Source organism: Plectropomus leopardus, chromosome 13, assembly GCF_026936395.1.
Source record: "Plectropomus leopardus strain MGB_pleo_1.0 chromosome 13, ASM2693639v1, whole genome shotgun sequence".
Lineage (NCBI taxonomy): Eukaryota > Metazoa > Chordata > Actinopteri > Perciformes > Serranidae > Plectropomus > Plectropomus leopardus.
This window is the reverse complement of record NC_142188.1, coordinates 35,036,586-35,057,091: the sequence shown is the minus strand read 5'-3', so window position 1 is coordinate 35,057,091 and position 20,506 is coordinate 35,036,586. Positions and strand designations below refer to the sequence as shown.

At 42.3% G+C, this 20,506-nt stretch overlaps 1 protein-coding gene and 1 pseudogene across 5 annotated transcripts in view; one reads left to right on the top strand and one right to left on the bottom strand.

The window, feature by feature from the left end:
* LOC121954904 (axonemal central pair apparatus protein HYDIN) overlaps positions 1-20,506 on the bottom strand; it is a 148,891-nt gene that overhangs the window by 3,686 nt on the left and 124,699 nt on the right. For all 5 annotated transcript variants that reach the window (XM_088086604.1, XM_088086609.1, XM_088086608.1 and 2 more), the window contains exons 70-83: positions 18,974-19,198; positions 18,726-18,886; positions 18,390-18,484; positions 17,340-17,565; positions 16,259-16,459; positions 16,047-16,173; positions 14,380-14,545; positions 11,000-11,147; positions 10,554-10,761; positions 8,438-8,647; positions 8,134-8,297; positions 1,904-2,054; positions 1,585-1,815; positions 1,243-1,461 (exon numbers count right to left, since the gene is read on the bottom strand). In XM_088086604.1, the coding sequence (XP_087942730.1) occupies positions 1,243-1,461; positions 1,585-1,815; positions 1,904-2,054; positions 8,134-8,297; positions 8,438-8,647; positions 10,554-10,761; positions 11,000-11,147; positions 14,380-14,545; positions 16,047-16,173; positions 16,259-16,459; positions 17,340-17,565; positions 18,390-18,484; positions 18,726-18,886; positions 18,974-19,198 (2,532 nt within the window). The remainder of the gene's footprint in view (positions 1-1,242; positions 1,462-1,584; positions 1,816-1,903; positions 2,055-8,133; positions 8,298-8,437; positions 8,648-10,553; positions 10,762-10,999; positions 11,148-14,379; positions 14,546-16,046; positions 16,174-16,258; positions 16,460-17,339; positions 17,566-18,389; positions 18,485-18,725; positions 18,887-18,973; positions 19,199-20,506) is intronic.
* LOC148187761 (uncharacterized) lies at positions 4,229-7,232 on the top strand (annotated as a pseudogene).

The following is a 20,506-nucleotide window of genomic DNA, read 5'->3' as shown; positions in this document are numbered from 1 at the left end:
ACCACGTAGACCTCCATTCCTGTTGTCAAAGAAGCTCCGGGCGTTTATTTAACTACAATTTCTCATCCCCAAACTCCATTCCCTCTGTATGGTCCTACCGCTTCCGCAACTTCCCACAACGTCATCACAACAAACAGCACGCGAGACAGCCCAGCCCCAATGTCCGTCTGTCTCCTCCACAACCAATCAGCAAGCAGACTCACCTAAAACTCGCCCTCCTTAACACCCGTTCCCTCAACAATAAAACCCTAATTTTAAACGAACTCATTACAGACAATAACTTGGATTTCCTCTGTTTTACTGAAACTTGGCATAAACCGCTGGACTATTTAACGCTTAACCAAACCATTCCCACGGGATACTCGTATTTCAATCACATCCTGAGGGACGGGGAGGTGGTGTTGCTGCTGTTTTTAAGAAGGATTTTATCTTCATCCCCATCACCATCCCTCCTGCTCACTCATTCGACCACCTAGCCTTCAAACTCCCTGGTCCAACCCCCCTTGTCACGGCCATCATCTACCGCCCCCCACCAAACCTAACCCCTCATTTCTGTCTGACTTCTCCCACTTTGTCACCTAGTTATCTGCCACATCACCCTTTGTCCTCCTCCTTGGAGATTCAGACAGACAATCACCTTTAGAAACATCAAAGTCATCTGCCCTGCTGAAGTCTCTACTTCACTGTCCACAATCTCATCAATTACTACAATCACACTTTCTCCTCCAGTCTAGACCATTTAGCTACCCCCAAGGCTCTCTTCTCCGCCATCTTTTTCTCCACCGAGTTTGGTGTGGAAAAAATCAGAGATTTTATTTTTAGGCCATATTGCCCAGACCTTCCAAAACCTTTAACATTTGACCACCAAATTCTGATTAGTTCATTCTTAAGTTCAACTGGATGTTTGTGCCAAATTTGAAGATATTTCCTGAAGGTGTTCTTGAGATATCACATTCATGAGAATATGAAGGACATAAGGTCACAGTGACCTTGACCTTTGACCAAAGTCCCATAAGTTCATCCTTGAGTGCACATTGGCATTCTTGAGATATTGTATTCGCAACAATGGAACAGATGGACAACATGAAAACATAATGTCTCCACCCTGAGTTATAGTTGGCATGGAGTCAGAACTGGCAGACAAAAGGAAAATTTAAGAGCCAACAAAACATATAGTATCACAAGAACATGGTGTGTGCATTACATTTCAAACACGGAGGGATATGCTTAATGTTTTCTTACCTTGCACTCAGTTTTGTAGCGGGAGTAGTTTGTGAACTTAACAAGAACAGAGTGGCTGCTGCCCAAAGAAGTGCTGAAGTGGACAGTTTTCTCTGGTAGTGGGGGCAGAGCTCTGAGAAGCAGATTGTAATGGAACTGGCCCAGATCATTACTGCACAGAGTCAGCCTGGCTGTAGTCTCACCCACACAGAGCGGCTGGTACTTTAAACTCAGAGAACCCTACAAACAGGACCCCCCCCCCACCCCACACACAAAAACACACACACACAGAGTATCAATAAAGGTTGTTAGTGAGCACACAGCTGTATGTGTAGTGCAGGAATAGATCCCATGAGTTTCCACCTTGGACTGTGCTTGTACAGTGTGCTGAGACGGGGCACTGATGTCAGGGCATTTACACTCAGTACTGAAGCAGACAGCTGTGCTCAGGGGATTCTCCACCTCTATCGTGGCTGAGGCTGTCTGCCGGACTGAAGTCACCAGCTCTGTGGTAGACAGGACTCCTGGAGGCGTGGCTTCAAAGTTAATGAGGTAGAACAAGTACTCGCTGGACAACTCACTGTGAAATGTCACCTGAAGAGAAGAGTTAAAAGGTGATGTAAGGAAAAGGCTCAGAAATATATATTCAGATCTGGTCACAGAAATGTGTGTGTGATCGAACCTTGGTGTTGTACTGCCCTTCTTTGTAAGCAAAGAAAGACATCTTGTAGTCTCTCTTAGCTAAAGCAGGGACATCAATGTATTCTGGACCCTTGAGGGACACTGTAGCATCTGGCATGTCAGGCTTCAGGATCTCTGTTAGCACACGAAACCTGAGTGCACAGAAACACTCATGACTCCAGTGATCCGAACAGGCTGGTGTATTGTATTATGATGTATTATCTATCATACACATCCAACATTCACATTTTGCAGTTAAGTTCTTTTAAAGGCCCAGACACACCAAACTGACATCAAAAAACTAACGTTCCGAAAAGCTGTCTGTTGTGGCGTCATGTTGCTGTGTCTTGGCCATAAAGTAATACATGAACAAACCATAAAGACCACAACCGACAGCCAACCAGCATGTCTGATCTGCACCTGTGTAAGAGGAAACAACCCTCTAAAGCAGCAGACAGCGGCCGTTTGTAATTGTCATTCAAAAGTGACACTGGAGGACTGTCATGACTCAGTTAGCACATAAAAAAACATTCTAATGTTGAAAAAACAAAAGGTGTTTAGCAACAATACAAACTGTCAGAAAGGTCTCTGCTATAGATCAGATCTGACATGTTTGTTTTGATTTAATTCCCTTTAGACTTTAAACCTTTATTCACTTTAAACACATCTGTTTCTCTTCTCATGTGCTGAGCTGAACTGCCAATCAGATGCTGCTTCTTGACCATTGTGGTGGTCATGCTGCTTCTTGGCGTTTGATTACTTTTCTAACAAATGTTTAAAACAGGGTAATAAAGCTGAAAAGACCCAAAAACGTAAGTGCATAAATGTATAAAAAGGATATTTCTACATGGCAAGAAGATGAAAAGCAACAGAATTAAAGTTTCATTCCACACTTTTTTTTACTGAAAATATTGTTTTTCATATGTTAGCCCTTTGTAATCACCAACATTTTGATTAGCAGTGGGGGTTTCCTTGTGTGTTTTTTTTTCACCTCACCTCAAACATGTAAACTTCATCACCTACAGAAGTACTGGTGGTGAGTAAGTTGACCTGATAGAGGTGAGCTGTCAGTAAGAGTCTGCTGTCTGCAGCTTTTCATCTGACATCTCACTCTGAGGCTGTTTCTGCTTTTACTTTCCTCCTCCTTCAGTAGACTTGTTTTTTTTTAATTAAAGATAAGCTGTTAACAAAATTCAGCTAATTACAGTGATAAACATAGTTAATTTCCTAAAGATCTTCACAATAAAAGCCCCCATTATTTTGTTATGTAATGCTTTTATTGTGAAGGAGCAAAATAAAGACATTTTGTGTTTCGGCTGCAACTTAAAATCAAACATAAATAAGTAAAATAAAGCAAACACCAAAAGTAAAACAGGGAGACCACAGAGATTCAGCTAGATAGAAACAACAGAAGTACTGATAGCTGAACACAAACAGACATTTGAAAGAGTCTTTGCGCAGACAGACAAGGAGAGGTGTGAATTCACAAAAACATGCTTGTTTCGGGGCTGCGCTTGAGGAAGGCTATTTGTGTTTATGGACCTACTTCAGAGAGGGTCCACCCTGGGTGCGGTTTGGCATGGCATGGCACATTTAAACTGATAATGGACATGAAGAAAGGTCCAGCAGAGTTCGACTTAGTTTAGCCAAAAGCAGTGATGACAAAACAGTGAGAGTGATTCCTCTCACCCACAAGCTCTCCAACACCAATTCAACATGCTGAGTTGACTGAAAAAAAGGGCTGTCAAGGGCTGAGAAAGGCCTACAAGGGCCAACACTGCGAAACACACTGCAGCGACTAGTGTCACGCTCACTGCAAACCGACCATCGGCTTGGTGTGTACGCAGCAAAATGAACAAAATTGAGCATAGCGTTAGTTCAGGCAGGCCACAGTGTCAAGTGCTGCTACTGTTGATATCAGCTGATATCATGCAAGCCTCATCAGCTGATGGCCAGCCGATTCACCTCTAAGCATCTGATTCGCTAACTCACTTGCGCCACCTTATATAAGCTGCTCTAGCCTGCCTGCTCTTTCCTGTTTCCTCTGCATGCCGCTGGTCCCTATTTGCGATGAGGATCTGTGGCTAGACTGGTGTTTTGCCTCATCGCTGTCCTAGACTGGTGTTTTGCCTCATCGCTCCAATGCTGTCGGGCCGTTGCTGATGGGAGCACTGCGTCAGTTCGCCAGAGCTCTTGTTTGGCTAATAGCAGTCATGTTTCTCCCTGTGTTGATGACTGGCCAGTGCCCTGGCTGCTGGAGGCCTTGTTCGACCATGATGTTCCGTTTCCTTGTGACACCTCTCGTGATGATCTCTGTGAATTGCTCATGGCCCATGTCCCTATGGAGCTGTCTGTTGCTGATTGCACTCCCTCTGTTGCTGGGAAAGCCACCGAGAAGAGGAAGCACAGCGTCCGCGCCTCTGCTGCTGCTCCTGTTCTGATTGCCGTTCCACTGTCCAAGCAGGCTCGTAGAATACGAGCCTGCTTGGACTTGAAGGCTCCACCTTCCGGGTCCTGCACCGTTGATCCGGGGGTGGATACAGGCTTGTTGCCCTTGGCTGGCATGCAGTCATCGCTCAACGGCATGATCCAGGCTCTTGAATCCGCTGCATCTTCCTCCTCCGCCGCACGGCAGCGTCCACGTCGGGGCCCAATGACGTCCTTCTCCCTGGCCCCGATGACGTCGTTATCCCGCGGAGGTCGCTGGGAACTGCAGTCAAGTTCTCGACAAGGGTCCCCTTCTTCCCTCCTGCTGCTGCACTCTCCCCCAGCCTAGGGGCCATATTCTTGCAGGTAATGACGTTAATCTTGTCAAGATCTTGCTCTGCTCTGATCTGAATGACAAGCATATTGTTGATTGTGGGGATGTGTCAGTTGTGCTGAAGGACAGCGACACCCGTCTGTCTAAAGCTCTGACTTTTGCTGAATTTACTGTGGCCTCTGGTGTGTTCTGTCATCTGCAAGGTCTATCCGTCCCGCCGGGCTGAACTGGACACATAATCTGGCAATCATTTCTGAGATGGGGGGAGGCTTTTTTACGACTATCACAGGTCCTTCTCTGCGAAGGCTGCCATGTACATTCAGAGGTTAAACCAGGGACGGGTCTGTTGTTGATTTGGCCCTCATAAGTAGAAATTTAACTGCTCATCCGACTCTGTCCTGCTCTGTCTGTGGCTCTTTCTCTCATTCTTCTACTCTGTGCTGCAAAACTGTGGTGTCTGGACCTCCGCCCGGGCTTTGTCCCCAACCCGGGGAGACCAAGGTGACTCCTCTGTCTACTCCATTGTGTTACAATTTCAATGAAAATGTGCGTAAATTCAGTTAATGTCCCTGAGTTGGGGAGGGCTCTCAAGAAGCATCCCGACCGGTGTTTTGTGAATTATTTGCTTACAGGTCTGGTTCATGGGTTCTTGGCAGGACTGTGTTGGTTGCCTGACGTGTTGTTCATTTCCCACAATTTGCAATCTGCGTTGCAGGAGCTTGCGGTGGTTGATGCCTTTCTGGAGAAAGAGGTTTTGAAGGGGTTTATGGTCGGTATGTTTGCTACCTCTCCTTTTTCTGGTTGCTCGTATCAGCCCTTTAGGTGTGGCTACTTGCAAGTACTCTGGTAAAAAGTGCCTTATCATCGACCTCTCTTCCTCCTCTTAAAGCCTCCTTTGTGCTTTATCTTTTGGACGATTTCCTGCTAGTGGATTATCCTGGCCGGATAGGTGTATCTCTGCTCTCATGCAAACTTTTGGGAGACTGGGTGTTCCTCTATCTGCGGAAAGAATGTGGGTCCTCTTTGAGTTTTTGGGCATTGTTTTGGACAGCGAACTGATGCAAGCATCTCTCCCTCTCGATAAGTTGGGTCGCATTCACAAGATCTTGCATGAAGCCTGTACAGCGCCTGTCATGTTGAAGAGGGACCTGCTTTCCCTGCTTGGTCATTTAAATTTTGCCATGTGTGTTATCCCCCATGGCCACTCCTTTGTTTCCTATGTTTAGGAGCCTCGCCACAGACTTGGCGAGGCTCCTTGATGCGGTGACTCTGGACGCTGGCTGCCAGTAGGAGCTCCGGTTCTGGTCCCTCCTGTGCAATGCTTGGAATGATGTTTCTTTCTTTTATATTGACGCTCTCAAATCGACGCTCTCAAATCCTCTCTTGCTCTTCAGCTCTGTATGGATGCAGCCCCCTCTTTTTCAAGGATAAAGGGTTCGCTGAAGTATGGCCAAAAGAACTATTATCACTGCCACCCAACGTGTCTTCTATTGCAGTCATGGAGTTATACCCAATATTCATTGCTTGTCTTTTGTGGGAAAAGCACTGGTCTAGGAAACAAATTTTGTTTTATTGTGACAATAAAGCAACTGTTATCATTAACAAAGGACATTCTTCAGTCTCATTTATCAATAGATTCATGAGGCGCATCACATAGTGTTCAGTGTTGGGTAAGTTTATTGTTTGAGCGTTTCACATTCCTGGCTTAGATAACAAGATTGCTGATTCCCTGTCTCGATTGACTTTCAGACATTTCACCATCTGTGCCCAGAGGTGGCGCCATCCAGCCTGACCTGCCCTCCATTCAATCAAACAGTGCTAAGTTCACCACTACAATCGTACATGCTGTCCTCATCTCGAGATATGCACTCCCTCTTAGCCAAATTCACATTAAAAACGTACGATTCTGCATGGGCTCACTTCACCTCTTTTGGTGCAGCCTTCTCTGTGACAGTTTTTGATCCATCTCCTGCTGAATGGCCTTAAGAGAGAGAAACCTCAAGGCAAGGATATTTGGCTTCTCTCACTCTCCCACTTCTGCACAAACATATCCCGCACTTAAGGGCTGGGCGCTTTGGTCCTTATTGTGATCTTTTTATTAGAAACAGTGTTTCTCACAGCCTTTTAGGGGTTTCTCAGAGGTGGTGAATTCACTACACGCATGGAAGCTTTCGATCCCTCACAAAACCTCACCATATCTGATGTTAAGTCTTATACACACCACTTTTCTAGAGCCAGGGATGGAACAAAAATTCTGATATCTGAAAATAATACTGATTTTTGTCCTATGTCTTCCATGAGGCATTACTTGAAAAGCCGACCTCAAGCCAACCAGGACGAGAATCTTTTTGCCACGGAGGAGGGGAAAACAATGTCCTAAGCTTGGTTTGCTTCATGCTTTCGCCTCCTCTGCCAATACTGCAAGCTTCCTCCAGGTCGTTTTACAGCCCATTCCCTGTGCACAGGAGCAGCAAGGACCGCTTCACCCATTCTAGAGAGCATCTATTATTCTGCATGCTCAAAAGGCTACGAGTGCTCTCTGATCTGCTGGCTTCAATTAAACTGTTAAGCGTGAACCTGATTATACCCGATTATAACCTTGATAAATTTCAATTTCTCCATCTTAGTTCCTCTCCACCCAATTTGCGTCTTGGCTCCTCCTTCGGCTCTTCCAAGGAGCCTTGGAAGACCAGGGCAGTCTGCCTGGTATGGTCATTTTGGGGTTTTGTTTTCTTTTGCTGCTGCTCTCCCTGCCTCAAGTCTTCCTTGTATGCACAGGAAGGGCAGGGGGTGTTGTTCCGGTTTAACGCATTCCACGTAAGCATGTTGAAGGGCAGGGGGACCCCAGAACAGGTCCTTACTTCTAATAAAATTAATTAAAATTCTAATCTAATTAAAAGCTGCTAAGAAGTGTTTTTGAAAAAGTGGTTCTGTCTGAAGTTGAGCATAGCTTTGGTTCAGGCAGGCCATGGTGTCAAGCGCTGCTACTGTTGAAATCAGCTTAAAAAAGCTAAAGCTCTTTAATCTGCTAGCTTCAATTAAATGTTTAGCATATAATATTAGTTACAGCCTAATTTCCTTGATATGCTACTAGTTGTGGGCCTGAATTACCATGCTAGTCTCTTTAAACCCAAATTGCATCTAGCTCCTCCTACTGGCTCTTCCAAGAAGCCTTGGAAGGCCAGGGAGGTTTGCCTGGTATGGACGTTTTGGGGTTTTTGTTCTTTTATTTTATTTGCTGCAGCACTTCTGGTCTCCCTGCCTCAGAAACATGTGCTGTTCCTGTTTTACACTTCCAAATACTAATAATAAGCTAAATCTAAGAGCAAGAAGCTAAGAAGTGTTTTCCTTGACTAAGTGATCCTGACTGAACTGAAATTTTACTTCACTCACTTGGTGAAGTTAACATGAAAACATGGCTGTGTGTGTGTGTGTGTGTGACAGAGTGTGTGTGAGTGTGTGTGCTTTACCGCTGTTGCTTGGAGAGCCAGTTGTGCACACAGAGCAGCTCTGTGTGAAGACTCTTGGCAGGCAGTTTGTGCACAATGGTGTCCTCTGCCTGGGGAGGTTCAGCAGTTCCTTGCAGAATGAACAGCTTTCCTATTCCATTAGGGAAGGTGAAAGAGACAGATCCCTGAGGAAATAGGGACATATATGACAGGTTAAAGTCTGTGATAAAGTTCATGTTACACTTCATTGCTCTGTTTTGTTCGATGAAATGCAAAAGAGTGTACAATTAAAGTAGAGATTGTTGAAATGTTAGTGCTCCTTTACCAGGTGTTTCTCTCCCTCAGCAGTCATGGTCAGTGGTTGATAGGTGATATTGTAAGTCTTGCTTTGTAGGGGTCCAAGGGTCACGGAGGGTTCCATACTCCACTGGTCGCCCTCTATGACAGGTCTGATGCTGCAGTGCTGGTTTGTGGGGTTGGATACGGGAAGGCTCTGGGTGTTAGAGCCACGTACTGGGCAAAAAAAATTCACCACCTGCACCACAAGCATTGAGAAGGAGGTAAAATTTCTACAATAGCTACTACAAAAGCAGTTATATTATAGGTGATACCTATCAATGAGAAAGCAGGATAAATGAACTACAGTAGTAATCAGCTTATCCCAAATACAGTAGAAAATGTGTACACACATTTTCTGAAGCTTTTTCTCAGTTCTCATCATCATGTTGCATGTTATTGTCTGATCACAAATCTGGTGATCCTCTGCCTATGCTACAAACCCTGCACACTGTTTGCTGCTTCAGCAACAATAAACCCTGGATTACCAGTGACATCAAGGCACTTCTCAACCAGAAAAAGGAGGCCTTCAGGGATGGAGACAACATGTTCAACATGAGCTGAAGAAGAGCCTGAGGCAGGCCAAAGGGGATTACAGAGGGAAGGTGGAGAGACAGCTTCAGCACAACAACACTAGGGAGGTGTGGAGAGGAATGAGGACCATCACAGGCTATGGAAAGAGCAGCCACACAACAGGTGATGTGGACCCCCTTAAAACTTCCCCCCATCAGACTCTATAAGAACTCTATCATCTACCCTCTGTCCAATAAGACCCTACCCAAACTTGTTTCCCCACACCAGTCTGCAATATCTTTCAATATCAGCTAATTGGAAGCAACTGAATGTTTTCCAAATTTTCATTGATCTTGAAGTCTGCTAACACTTAGCTTTTAGCTTTTTGTCTGCTGGAGAACCCTTCAGAATCATCGTCCAAAATATGAATTTTCTATTGTTTCAATAGAATAATTTCTTAACATTGTAATATCAGTCAAATGTGATTATTAATGCTGTTGGTCAATGAAGACTGTCCACACAAAAGGCAGCATACCTGCAATAGAAACCTTGGGAAGAAAACAGTTACTGCAAAAATACAGAACACAATAAAGAAATGTGTTCATTGAGATGGGAAACTGAAGGGATAGTTCAGATTTTTGTTGAAGTAGGGTTATATGAGGTACTTATCTATGGTGTATTACAAGTGGTAGATGGCCGTCAGAGTTTGGAGGCACCACCACAGAAGCTGAGTAATGTGCTGCTTTGGAGGGTTCAGCAACAAAACACGTTGTAGCCAACTAAAACTATATTCATATCCCACCATATATCAGTTTAAATGTTCACAATATTTAAAATATTTTTACCACTTAGTTTCCATTTACCACTCATGTGAACTGAGTGATAACCATAAAAGTGCTTTTGCAGAACATTATGTCACAGTGAATTGATCTTTGACCTTCTGGATATAAAATATCATCACTTCATCATATTATTGTATTACACATTTGTGTGAAATTTGTCATAACTGGTGTATGAATTCTCGAGTTATGGCCTAAAACATGTTTTATGAGATCACAAAGACCTTGTCCTTTGACCAAATTCTAATCAGCCAAGTCCAAGTGGACGTTTGTGCCAAATCTGAGGAAAAACTATTGAGACATTCTTAAAGATATTGCACTCATCAGAATGATTCTAATCAGGTCATTGTTGAGTCCAAGTAGATTTGTGCCAATTTTTAAAAAGTTCTCTTAAGGTGGTTCTTGAGATATCACGTTTACCTGAATGTGATGGTCAGACATACGCATGGACAGATAAATAACCTGATAACATAACGTCTCCAGCGTCGACTATCAACGGCATGGATGCATAAAAAATAGTCTAACATAATTATTGTTGAGGAAAACTCAGTCTTAGGGCAGAGGTTTCTGAACAGGGACCTATCCAAATAGGTCAAAGTTCACTTCCAGGTTTAATCTTGCCAGATTGGACACCAAGGAATTAAAGGTGAATTGCTCTAAGATCCCCACACATACATGAAGTGACTGTCATGTTGAATCCTCACACATAAAGCCATGTGACTATTTGTGTTTGTGTTGTGAACGTGTGCGCACCTTTCCAAAGTCCAGAGTATCTTGAGGATTACGGTCGATGTCTCTGAGGCCTCCGTCAGGCTTTTCAACTTGAACAGATGTGCTCATGCTGAAACAATCTGCTTTAATTGTGAGTGCGAGTGGCTCTGACTTCCTCTTCACTTTCAAGACCAATCTGAAGCTCACATAACCCTGCTGGCAGGGCATGAAGGACACCAACAGTGGCAACCTGCACCAAAGACTTCCCAATCATTGACAGATACACTGCTCTCTCTTACTTTCTACAATCTATGCTATGAGATTAGCCATTTGTGCCAGATGCACAGTACACAATACAGAAGTCAGTGATTGTGTTTTCAAAAAAATCAATACTGAAACACTTTTAAACCTCATAATTTACATATTGCTTTTGAAGACTGAAGCCTTTACATTCAGTCATACTTAGTGTGTGTTATGGTGTCACTGACCTGTCTTTAGCTGCCACTGTACCGGTCATGGGCTGCACAATGAGTTTGGACTGCTGCTTGTCACAGAGAAGAGATGACTGCACCACAGAGAAGTGGAAAAGCTCCTGCTCTCCATTCACCACATCAACTGTCTGTTTCATTCTGCGACCTGTGCACCCCCCCCCCACACACACACACACATATAGATTGAAGCTGGAAAAAATGACACAACTATAATAATAGTTGCCAATTCTTTTTTCGGGGTATGAAAGGGGGAGAGAGGGGATTACGTGCAGCAAATAGCCACAGGGAATATTCAAGGAATAAATGTACTTAGTTACATTCCAGCTCTGTTCACCTCTGCTGAACCACTGTAACTGAAATTAGAGTTACTGGGATCGATCCACCAAGCTGATGAGAAAATTAATGATACAGTCATTACACGTAAGTACTCTAAAACGTTATCTAAATTTGATTACATTATATTCCGATTTTTTTTTAAATGTTCTTCAAATGTTAAACTTGCGCTGGGCCTGTGAAAACAAGATGTTTTTTCTTATCTTGGTCAGAGTGCTCTTGACCACTCATAAAACTTTCTTACCTAAGAGAAGAGCAAAAATGAGATCACATTGGTGAATCCCAAAAACCAATGGGTACTAATAAAATAAGAACAGATCATGGATACAAACAAAATAAGAAAAGATCTTTTTACACATGGCTTCTTGCATGACGTCCAATGTTTGTACGACATTCACAATAAGAACCTCATTAAAGTAGAAACACAACCTCAACCATACACATCTGCATTAACCCTCATCTTAAAGGGGCCCAATCATGCTTTATGGGGTTTTCCCTTTTCTTTATTGTTTTGTGTGAAATTTTTGTGGTTGTAAAAGCTCTCCAAGTAATACAGCCCAAAGTCCAAGCGAAAGGGAGCTCTCTCCCTCAGAGGACACTACTACTGCAAACAGCTTGTTTGAGTTTCAGTGTTTACTTCCATAACAATGTGACATCTCAATGTAATCTATCAGAGCAGACTAGGATTTCAGGAGGTAGGACATAAACTCAGAAAAGACTGTTTCAGACAGAGGCGCTGCAGCAGAGGACAGTATGAGACACATGATGTGTGTTGAGTTGAGTCTCAGTACATGGGACTACACTTCCCAGAGTGCAACAGCGAGAGGCAAGAGGGTGCTTGATTGCACTCTGATTTAGAGCACCTGGGAAGGACTGGGGGAGCTCAACAGTCACACACACAGAGGAGAAAGGAGCAAGAGGAGACAAAGGAGAGGAGACCCAAGTCCACCTTTGGATTCAGGCCAAAGACGCCAATGGTCTGTAGAATGTTTATTTGCTTCTTGTCGTCTGAAATGTGCAGCATTTATTTGATTTGATTTTCTGTCCAATAAGCTATTAAGATATTTAATTTTGAGCTTAAATAGAGTAAAATTATAGCATATATATTCTGTTAAATGTTAAAACACTACTCTTTTTCTTGATTATTCTTTATTCAATTTAAAAGGCTTAAATGATTAATTAATTGAAAATGGGTAATGTGCCAACTTTTTGGTTCTGTGCTGGATGGTAATTTTGTTTTCTGTCTTTAAAGGTTTACAACCTATGAAACAAGACGCCCAACCAACTAAAAATAAAATAAAAGTTTGAGTTGGAACCTTGAATCGAGTTGTCCTCGCGTCAATTTGGTGGGAAAAAGAGGTGGACTTGACAATGTGTTTTCTGAACATTAAAGCATGTAAACCTGTTCTAGTAGAACCCTGAAATACAAATATGATCCAGAAAATGAGCATAATAGGGTCTCTTTGACAAAGATCTCACGTGGACCTTCACACTAGAAGTGCCAGTGATTGCTGTATACCTAAATCTACCAACTGGTAAAATTTACCCATTATTAGAATTAATTGATATTCCCAGTACAAGATGCAGTGAAAAAAAGAGTCCTGTACCTGTAGGAGCAGGCTACATGCTACTCACAAATAGACAATTTGCTAGTAAACTTGCACTGAAAAATCAAATGCCTGATGTAAGTCTTATTCTCTTTCTGTTGTCAATAGTAAGGGTTTGCAAAGACTTATGACTGTGCGCTATTACATACAGAGCCTGTTTATCCGACGTATTAGAGTCTTGGGTGATTGGATCACAAGTGGACAGCTTTACATCTGCCTGTTCACACCACAATGTGTCTCCACATGTGTCTTGAGTGACCACTTCCTGTGATCCACCTCCCTGCTTTATATCCAAATACACGTCAGTCATTTCTGTTGTGTTGTTTTTAACCAATTAAAGACTTTTTTAAATTTAAGATAAGTCAAATCTTATTTTATTGTAGGGCTGCATATTGACAGTCCCTCCCTGTCTCTCTCTCTTTCTCTGTCAGTATGAGTTTCTTTCTTGGCATGAATGTATACAATACTAAGTTCTTAAAACATGTTAATACAAACAGTACAATTATATAAAAAAAAACAGTAACATGAGAAAATAGCAGGGAAAACAACACAGCTATGGATAAGAGACAGACAGATGGTAAGTCTCTCTGTCTCTCCCTGTCACTTATTCATACATACAAATATACATACATATACACAAACGTACATTTGTGTATATGTATGTACACAAACATATTGTGTGTGTCTCATTTGTCTAATACTGAATGTGGTTTGAGTGATCACAGCACAGCACACTTGAATTCACTTGTGATCAGATCACCTGGGACACGTTAGTCCCACGAATAAACAGCCTCACAGAAGTTGACAAAAGGTGTTGTCATAGCAACATAAAATGCTTCTGGTAATGTGCAAAATTAATAGCATGAAAATGGCCGCACTCTCTATGTAGAGGTAAAATTTACCACTGGTGCTTATAAATGGCATTTTTAAAAATAAATAAATAAATCTGGCTTTTTCTTAATTTTTATAACGTATGGTGGAGACAAACAAAAAACTCAACTTGTGATGAGGCTGCTTTAGAGCTGAGCGTGCAGTGACCTCAAGTTTATCACAAGGCACGAGTGTTTGGATAAACCCATCACTACCAGAAAATGACATGTTAATTGTCCACGTCTTTAAGAAAAAGTTTCAGACTGGGGGACTTATTGAGACAGCATTACAGACATTTAAAAAACAGCAGTGGATAAATTTTACCCATTGGTGGTTAACCAGAAAATTAAGTCCAAGAGCCTTGAAAAAGTGATTATTGCCTCAAAAGGTTTACGGCAATCTGTTAAGGTCATATAGACTTAAGCCTTGGCATAGAAAATTGGAAAACTGTGTCTGTCTTTATCCTCACAAATAATTGTTCCCCTTTACTGAAAGACACCATTGTTTAGTGTTGAATACTTGGTGTGGAAATGCTTGTACGAGTGTGTGTCTATATATGTTACATACCAACAAGCAGTTCTCCAAAGTCAAGGTGAGGTCTGTCAAGATAGACCAGTGGTTCTTTAGTGGTGCCCACACACAGGAAGGGGACAGACAGGGACAGAGTCTCAATCACAAAAATCCAGAATGATTCCACAGGATCCAGCTGCTCAGCTACATACTCAAAACACACCTGACACACACACACACACACACACACACACACACACACACACACACACACACACACACACACACACAGAGAGAGAGAGAGAGAGAGAGAGAGAGAGAGAGAGAGAGAGACAGACAGACCAGAGGATTACAAATGACTTAGCAGTCTAAAGCTTCAGTTTGTAGGATTAAGGGGTATATATGGCCAGAAATTGAAAATGATATAACAAATATGTTTTCATTAGTGCATAATCACATGAAAATAAGAATCATTGTGTTTTCGTTACCTTAGAATGAGCTATTCATATCTACACAGGAAGCATGTCCTAGTTCATGGAAATTGACATGTCGTATCGCATGTTTCTACAGTTGTCCAGAACGAACAAACCAAACACTGGCTTCAGATTCTGCCATTCGGATTTTCACATTGGCCACCATAGTGGCACCAATGCAGTGAGCAGCACTGGAGTGACAGTGTTTGTAATGTGAGAGTGCTTTTTTCAGTGTTTCTGGTGTTTTAAATCACCAGATCCGATTTGTTTTGGAGAAGAAAAGACCTTTGACGATAATTTGGCCTGCTTTGAAAACCTCCTGAACATCTGGATCTTAAGTTATCAGAGAAAAAAAGGTAACTTCTCATTAACATGTATGGGACTAGCTACTCACTGCGTCATGCCAAAGTGCATTGGAAATAAATGGAGTTTTAAGCTTAAACTGTTTTATTTGGTTTTAGATCAGTTGAAATCTGTTTGTTTGTTTCGGAGAGGAAGAGGCCTCTGTGGATAACTCAGCTCACAGTAAAAACCTCCTGAATGTCTGGATCAGAAAAAGGTGAGCACACATTAACTTATGAGAAAACAGGATTGTTGGGGGTGAGTTCCTCTACCAGATCACATCACAGATTCACTGATTTGTAACATGAAACTGCTTTATTTGGTGTTTATAGCTGTTTGAGTTGCCTGATCAGTTTGTTTTGGAGAGGAAGAGGCCTCTGTGGATAACTCAGCTTCCGATGAAAACCACATGAATTGTGAAAACTGAAGGAATTCTAGACGGGACGAGTTTTAGATGGTTGCAATCTGCAACTCACCGCTAGAGGCCACCAAACCCCCTAAATTCTACACATTTTATCTTTAAGAAAAAGAATAGACATGGTGGAAGAATAAGTGAGTAAAATAGAAAGGTGATTGAGAAGAATAAAGATGAGGAAGGGTGGAGAGAACGAGTGATGAACAACATAGAACAGATTAGATCAGATGAACTGAGCTAGAAAATGATATGATATGAGATAAAAATAGAATGGTATTAGATGAGATGGCCGAGAATAGGTAGGACTAGATCTGTTGTGATAACATGGGGCAGGGGCAGACAGGGACACTGAAACAATACTGACCAATCATTCCAAATTAGGAGAGAGATTGAGGCTGACTGATGTGTAATGGAACAAAGGCTGGGATGAGTTGAATAAGATGACAAACTTTAGTTAAAGGAACTGAAAGACAAATGTGTGTTTCCATTCTTACTTCCACTTTGTTCCCGGGTAAGATGGTACCGCATGGCGTGAGGCAGCAGAATGGGCTGCTACCTGTGTCTTCACACCTCCACTTGAATGAGAAGGGTTTATTGGTTGGGTTCACCACGCTGAAACATCTGCATGGTGTAAACCAAGAAGACACACATATTCAACGTGTTGCAGCTGACAGTGATAGAGATAAGAAGCTCTTCTCTCTGTTACCTTTTTGTTGGTACAGAGAAGCCAACAGCATTGAACTCTATGACCCTGGTGTTAGGGTCCAGAGAGCCCCTAAATTCAGGGTTACAGCGGTTCCCACTGATGTAGTCTGATTCCTCCAGGTCAAAGTGACAGTGGGGCAGCAGGCTGCGGCCACACACTGAGATACAGGGAGCCTGATTTCCATCTTGCAAGTTGGGGATACTGTACACACACACACACACACACACAGACACACACACACACACACACAGACACACACACACACACACACAGACACACACACACACACAGACACGCACACACACACACACGCTCACACACACACACGCACACAAACACAAACCCAACAAAGTCTTAGTCATAATTCCTGGGAAGACATCCATTCACTTCCTCACAGTCAACCTGTCCTCCCACACTTCTCAGTTCAAACAAATGTCCAGTGTTGTGGAGTACCTACAAAATAAAAGAAATTGTAATCAGTAACAGTAATTGAGAAAATATGTAATTAAATTACAGTTACTAATCAACATGTTGGTGATTACAAGGGGGTTACATATGACAAAAAGTCTTTTCTGTTAAAAGTATATGTTGAAGAAAATATTTATTCTATTGCTTTTCATCTTTCTGCCTCGCAGGGATGCCTTCTTTTGATGGAAGTTCAAAATGGGTCAGCAAAGCTGTTGAGACAAATATGAGTGCAATATTTATACACTTATGTTATTAGGTCTTTTCAGCTTTAGTGCCCTTTTTAGAAAAGAAACTTTTTGCAATACGTTACATTACTTTGATCAAGTAAGTTATTACATTTTTAACAGAGCAACTAGTAATCCGTAACTTATTACATTTCAAAAGTAACCTTCCCAACACTGCTAATGCCATACACTATGACTCCAGGCTCAGGCCACAAGGTGTCCAACTAATGTTTTCTCTGGTGCAGCATGAATCAGTTTAGAGTCTGAAAAATAAACCAGCAAGCCTCTAACAGTGGCAAAGCTCTGTCAAAGAATATTTACTTCTTCACTGTTATATCACTTGTCTATTCTTTTTTTAAATGACAAATTTAGAAAATAATTTAGTGCACCTGCAGAGTAGCCTGCCCTGAAACTGGGCTATCTCCATAGGGGAAAAGCGAATGCTGAAATCCTGAATGGCACCAGGCTCTATGATCCCCATCATGGGCTCAATGCTGAAGGGCGGGAGCTTAGGATTCCCTCTCAGAAGAGAGGTGATTCTGGCCAGAGCACTGGCAGGACAGGTTCCAGTTAACACTGCTGACCTGCTGCCTGCTCGAGAAGTAAGCGTTACATCTGTCAAAGAGAAAATGTGTTGACATTTACATACAGCTCCAACATCTATTTTAAAAATCATTAAAATACAGGTATATCACATTAGATTATGGCAAATAATGAATGAAATCAGGGCTCCTATAACTTGAAGCAAGACAGAAATGACAGTTTAAGACACTGTCAGTGCTATCAGAAAAAAATTGAGAACAATTTCAAATTCACCAAAGCTGAATTAAAAAACAAAGGTTCAACATCAATTACTTTGAATATGGGACAGCATTGTCCAAATGATTATTATAACATAAAACATGACTGTTGTCTTGTGGCGAGATGGCAATTGAACAGAGCTTGCATTTGTCAGTTATTGTCTCTGCATTTTCTATTTCTAATTCTGCATGTGGGACTCCACTGCCTTGATTCCTATCATGCAAGATTTAAAACGCCATGCCGTACAATCTTTGTTAAAAAGACAATTTTCATTCAACTGGCACTTCCCCATGTCATTTAGGGTACATTAACAGCGAGCTAGCAGACAGGGGATCCCTGCTCTGTGCTTCGCAGCTGGTGGTTCTGCTATCCTGATCTGCATGATGTTACTTACAAGAAGCATTCTATAAATTTATTTAAAAGGAAACAATGTCACTATTTATTTTGGGATTTTACACTGCAAGACTGGAAAAAATGATTCATAAAATATAATGTTTGAGCTGTATCTAAAACATTTTAAAACAATTAAGGCCTTATTTTTTGATTATTTAATTAAATGCCTTTTAAGACTTTTTTAAGAGCCACTGTTGCTCTGTCAAACGCTGACCTCAAGATATGCCATAATATAACTACAGTACCTTCTTCTTCATGGTGTGCACTGTTGTCCTTTGGATCCATGAGGACTTGGAAGGAGAATTCCAGTTTAACAGTGCCACAATTCTCTATGTGCAGTCTGCAGAGAAACACACTCAAGATTTGAATATTATTAGCACTTCACTGAGCATTGCTCTGATCACTGTCATAGTGTCAGAAAGATGTGTAATAACCAACAACCTGAGGTCAAGTGTGAGCCCACAGCTTCATTTAGATCATCAGTATTTTATCATCTTAAGTGTCTGACTCCTCTGGATGCCCAAATCATTTATTTGTATGGTTTTGGTTTCTATACTGCAAATACCATGAACCTGACTTACTGGTGCAGCCTGCTTTGGTAGAGCATGGTATCCTTGAAGTTAATGGTGTTTGTGTTGCAGTTGAACTTCACAAAGTCACAAACTGCGCTGATATGCAATTCCAACTCCCACTGGGAGCCCTCGACCACAGAGCAACAGGGTTCGGGATCTGTATGTATCACCTGCATGCAAACATATACATATTTGCTCAACTCAAGTTGTAAACCCTCTTTTCAGCATCACTTTCACATCACAGTCAACGTGTTTACCCTATTCTTTCCAGACTGCTGTGGAGCTCCTGAAGCCTTTTTGGAAGAGCTCAGCCACTGCACCGTTCTCTGTCCATCGTCCCAGTCAACCACCTGCTCGAGCGGCTGCTGGAAATCCACCTGACTAACCTTGCATGTCATCTGCTGGCTGCTCAGAGTCACCGGCTGATTGGAGCAAAAGGTAACAGTCACCTCCTTAGAGCAACCAGCATGAATGTGTCCCACCTGTAAGAAAAAGCAGTTTATTTTTAATCACATGGAACCAAGTATTATCTGATGCAAACAACAACTAGAATTACTGCCTGGTGGTTGTATGCCTTCACACATCAGTCAAATTGCTTTTACAGTTTACATCCATGTCTGTGAAACCAAGGAAGCTTCACACACATCTTCCCCCTGGCAGCACAGAAGATCTCTAGGATCAGCAAAGTTTCCAGAAAAAACATCAAGAAGAACAAGACTAGTGTCACCAGTTCAGTATCTGACCAAATATCTCCACCTCTGTTCCTGAGATATGACATAATGGCCAGAAAGGAAAAAGGAAAAAATTATTTGGCGTGTACCTTAAGTTGTTAGTTTGGTCTATGACCATTCACTAACACGGAGGGGTGGGCTTTATGACCTATACTGCAGACAAACATCAGGGGGCAATAACGATTGAATAACCTCACTCTGGGGGATCTGTCAAGAGGTGATAGTGACCTTGAACCTTTGACAACCAAATTTTAATTAGTTAATTACTGAGTCTAATGGCGCATTTCCACTACATGGTACTGGCTCTACTCTACTCTATACTATTCGCTGTTGGTATTGGGTACTACTCTGGAGGTCGTTTTCCATTCCATTTTATAAATAAAATTGACTTGACTTGACATTAGAAGATAGTACCGCCTCAGTGCAGCTGATTGTCATAGCGACAGCGTGTGATACTGCCTTGGCATCAGTTTCAACGTGACAAACAGGGTTCGAATTACACCGTGGCTTTCGGGGGAGCCCCATTTTCTGGTGCGCACCATGACTAAAACATGTCACATTCATAAAGTGTATGGCAGCTCACGGTCAATATCAGGGTAACTGCGAAAAAGATTGTACTTATACCACTGTAAGCGCTGAATACCAGCGGTAACATTTCCTCTCTCTCTCTGTAATGGTAAACGGACTGTACTTGTATAGCGCTTTTCTAGTCTCTTCGACCACTCAAAGCGCTTTCACAGGACATTTCACATTCACCCATTCACTCACATTCACACAGTGGTGGTAGAGGCTACCGTACAAGGTGCCACCTACTAGGTAGTAAGCATTCATACGCATGTATACTCCGATGACGCGGCATCAGGAGCATTTTCAGGTTCGGTATCTTGCTTCGACATATTGCTGGGGATTGAACCGCTGTGCTTCCTATAGACAACCTACTCTACCTCTGAGTCACAGCCGCCCCTGTCCCTTCTGTCGGTCAGTTGGAGGAGTTTATGTGACAGAAAATATATAATCTATCACATAATCGAGAACAATTTTTTAGAGCTTCCCCTGAAC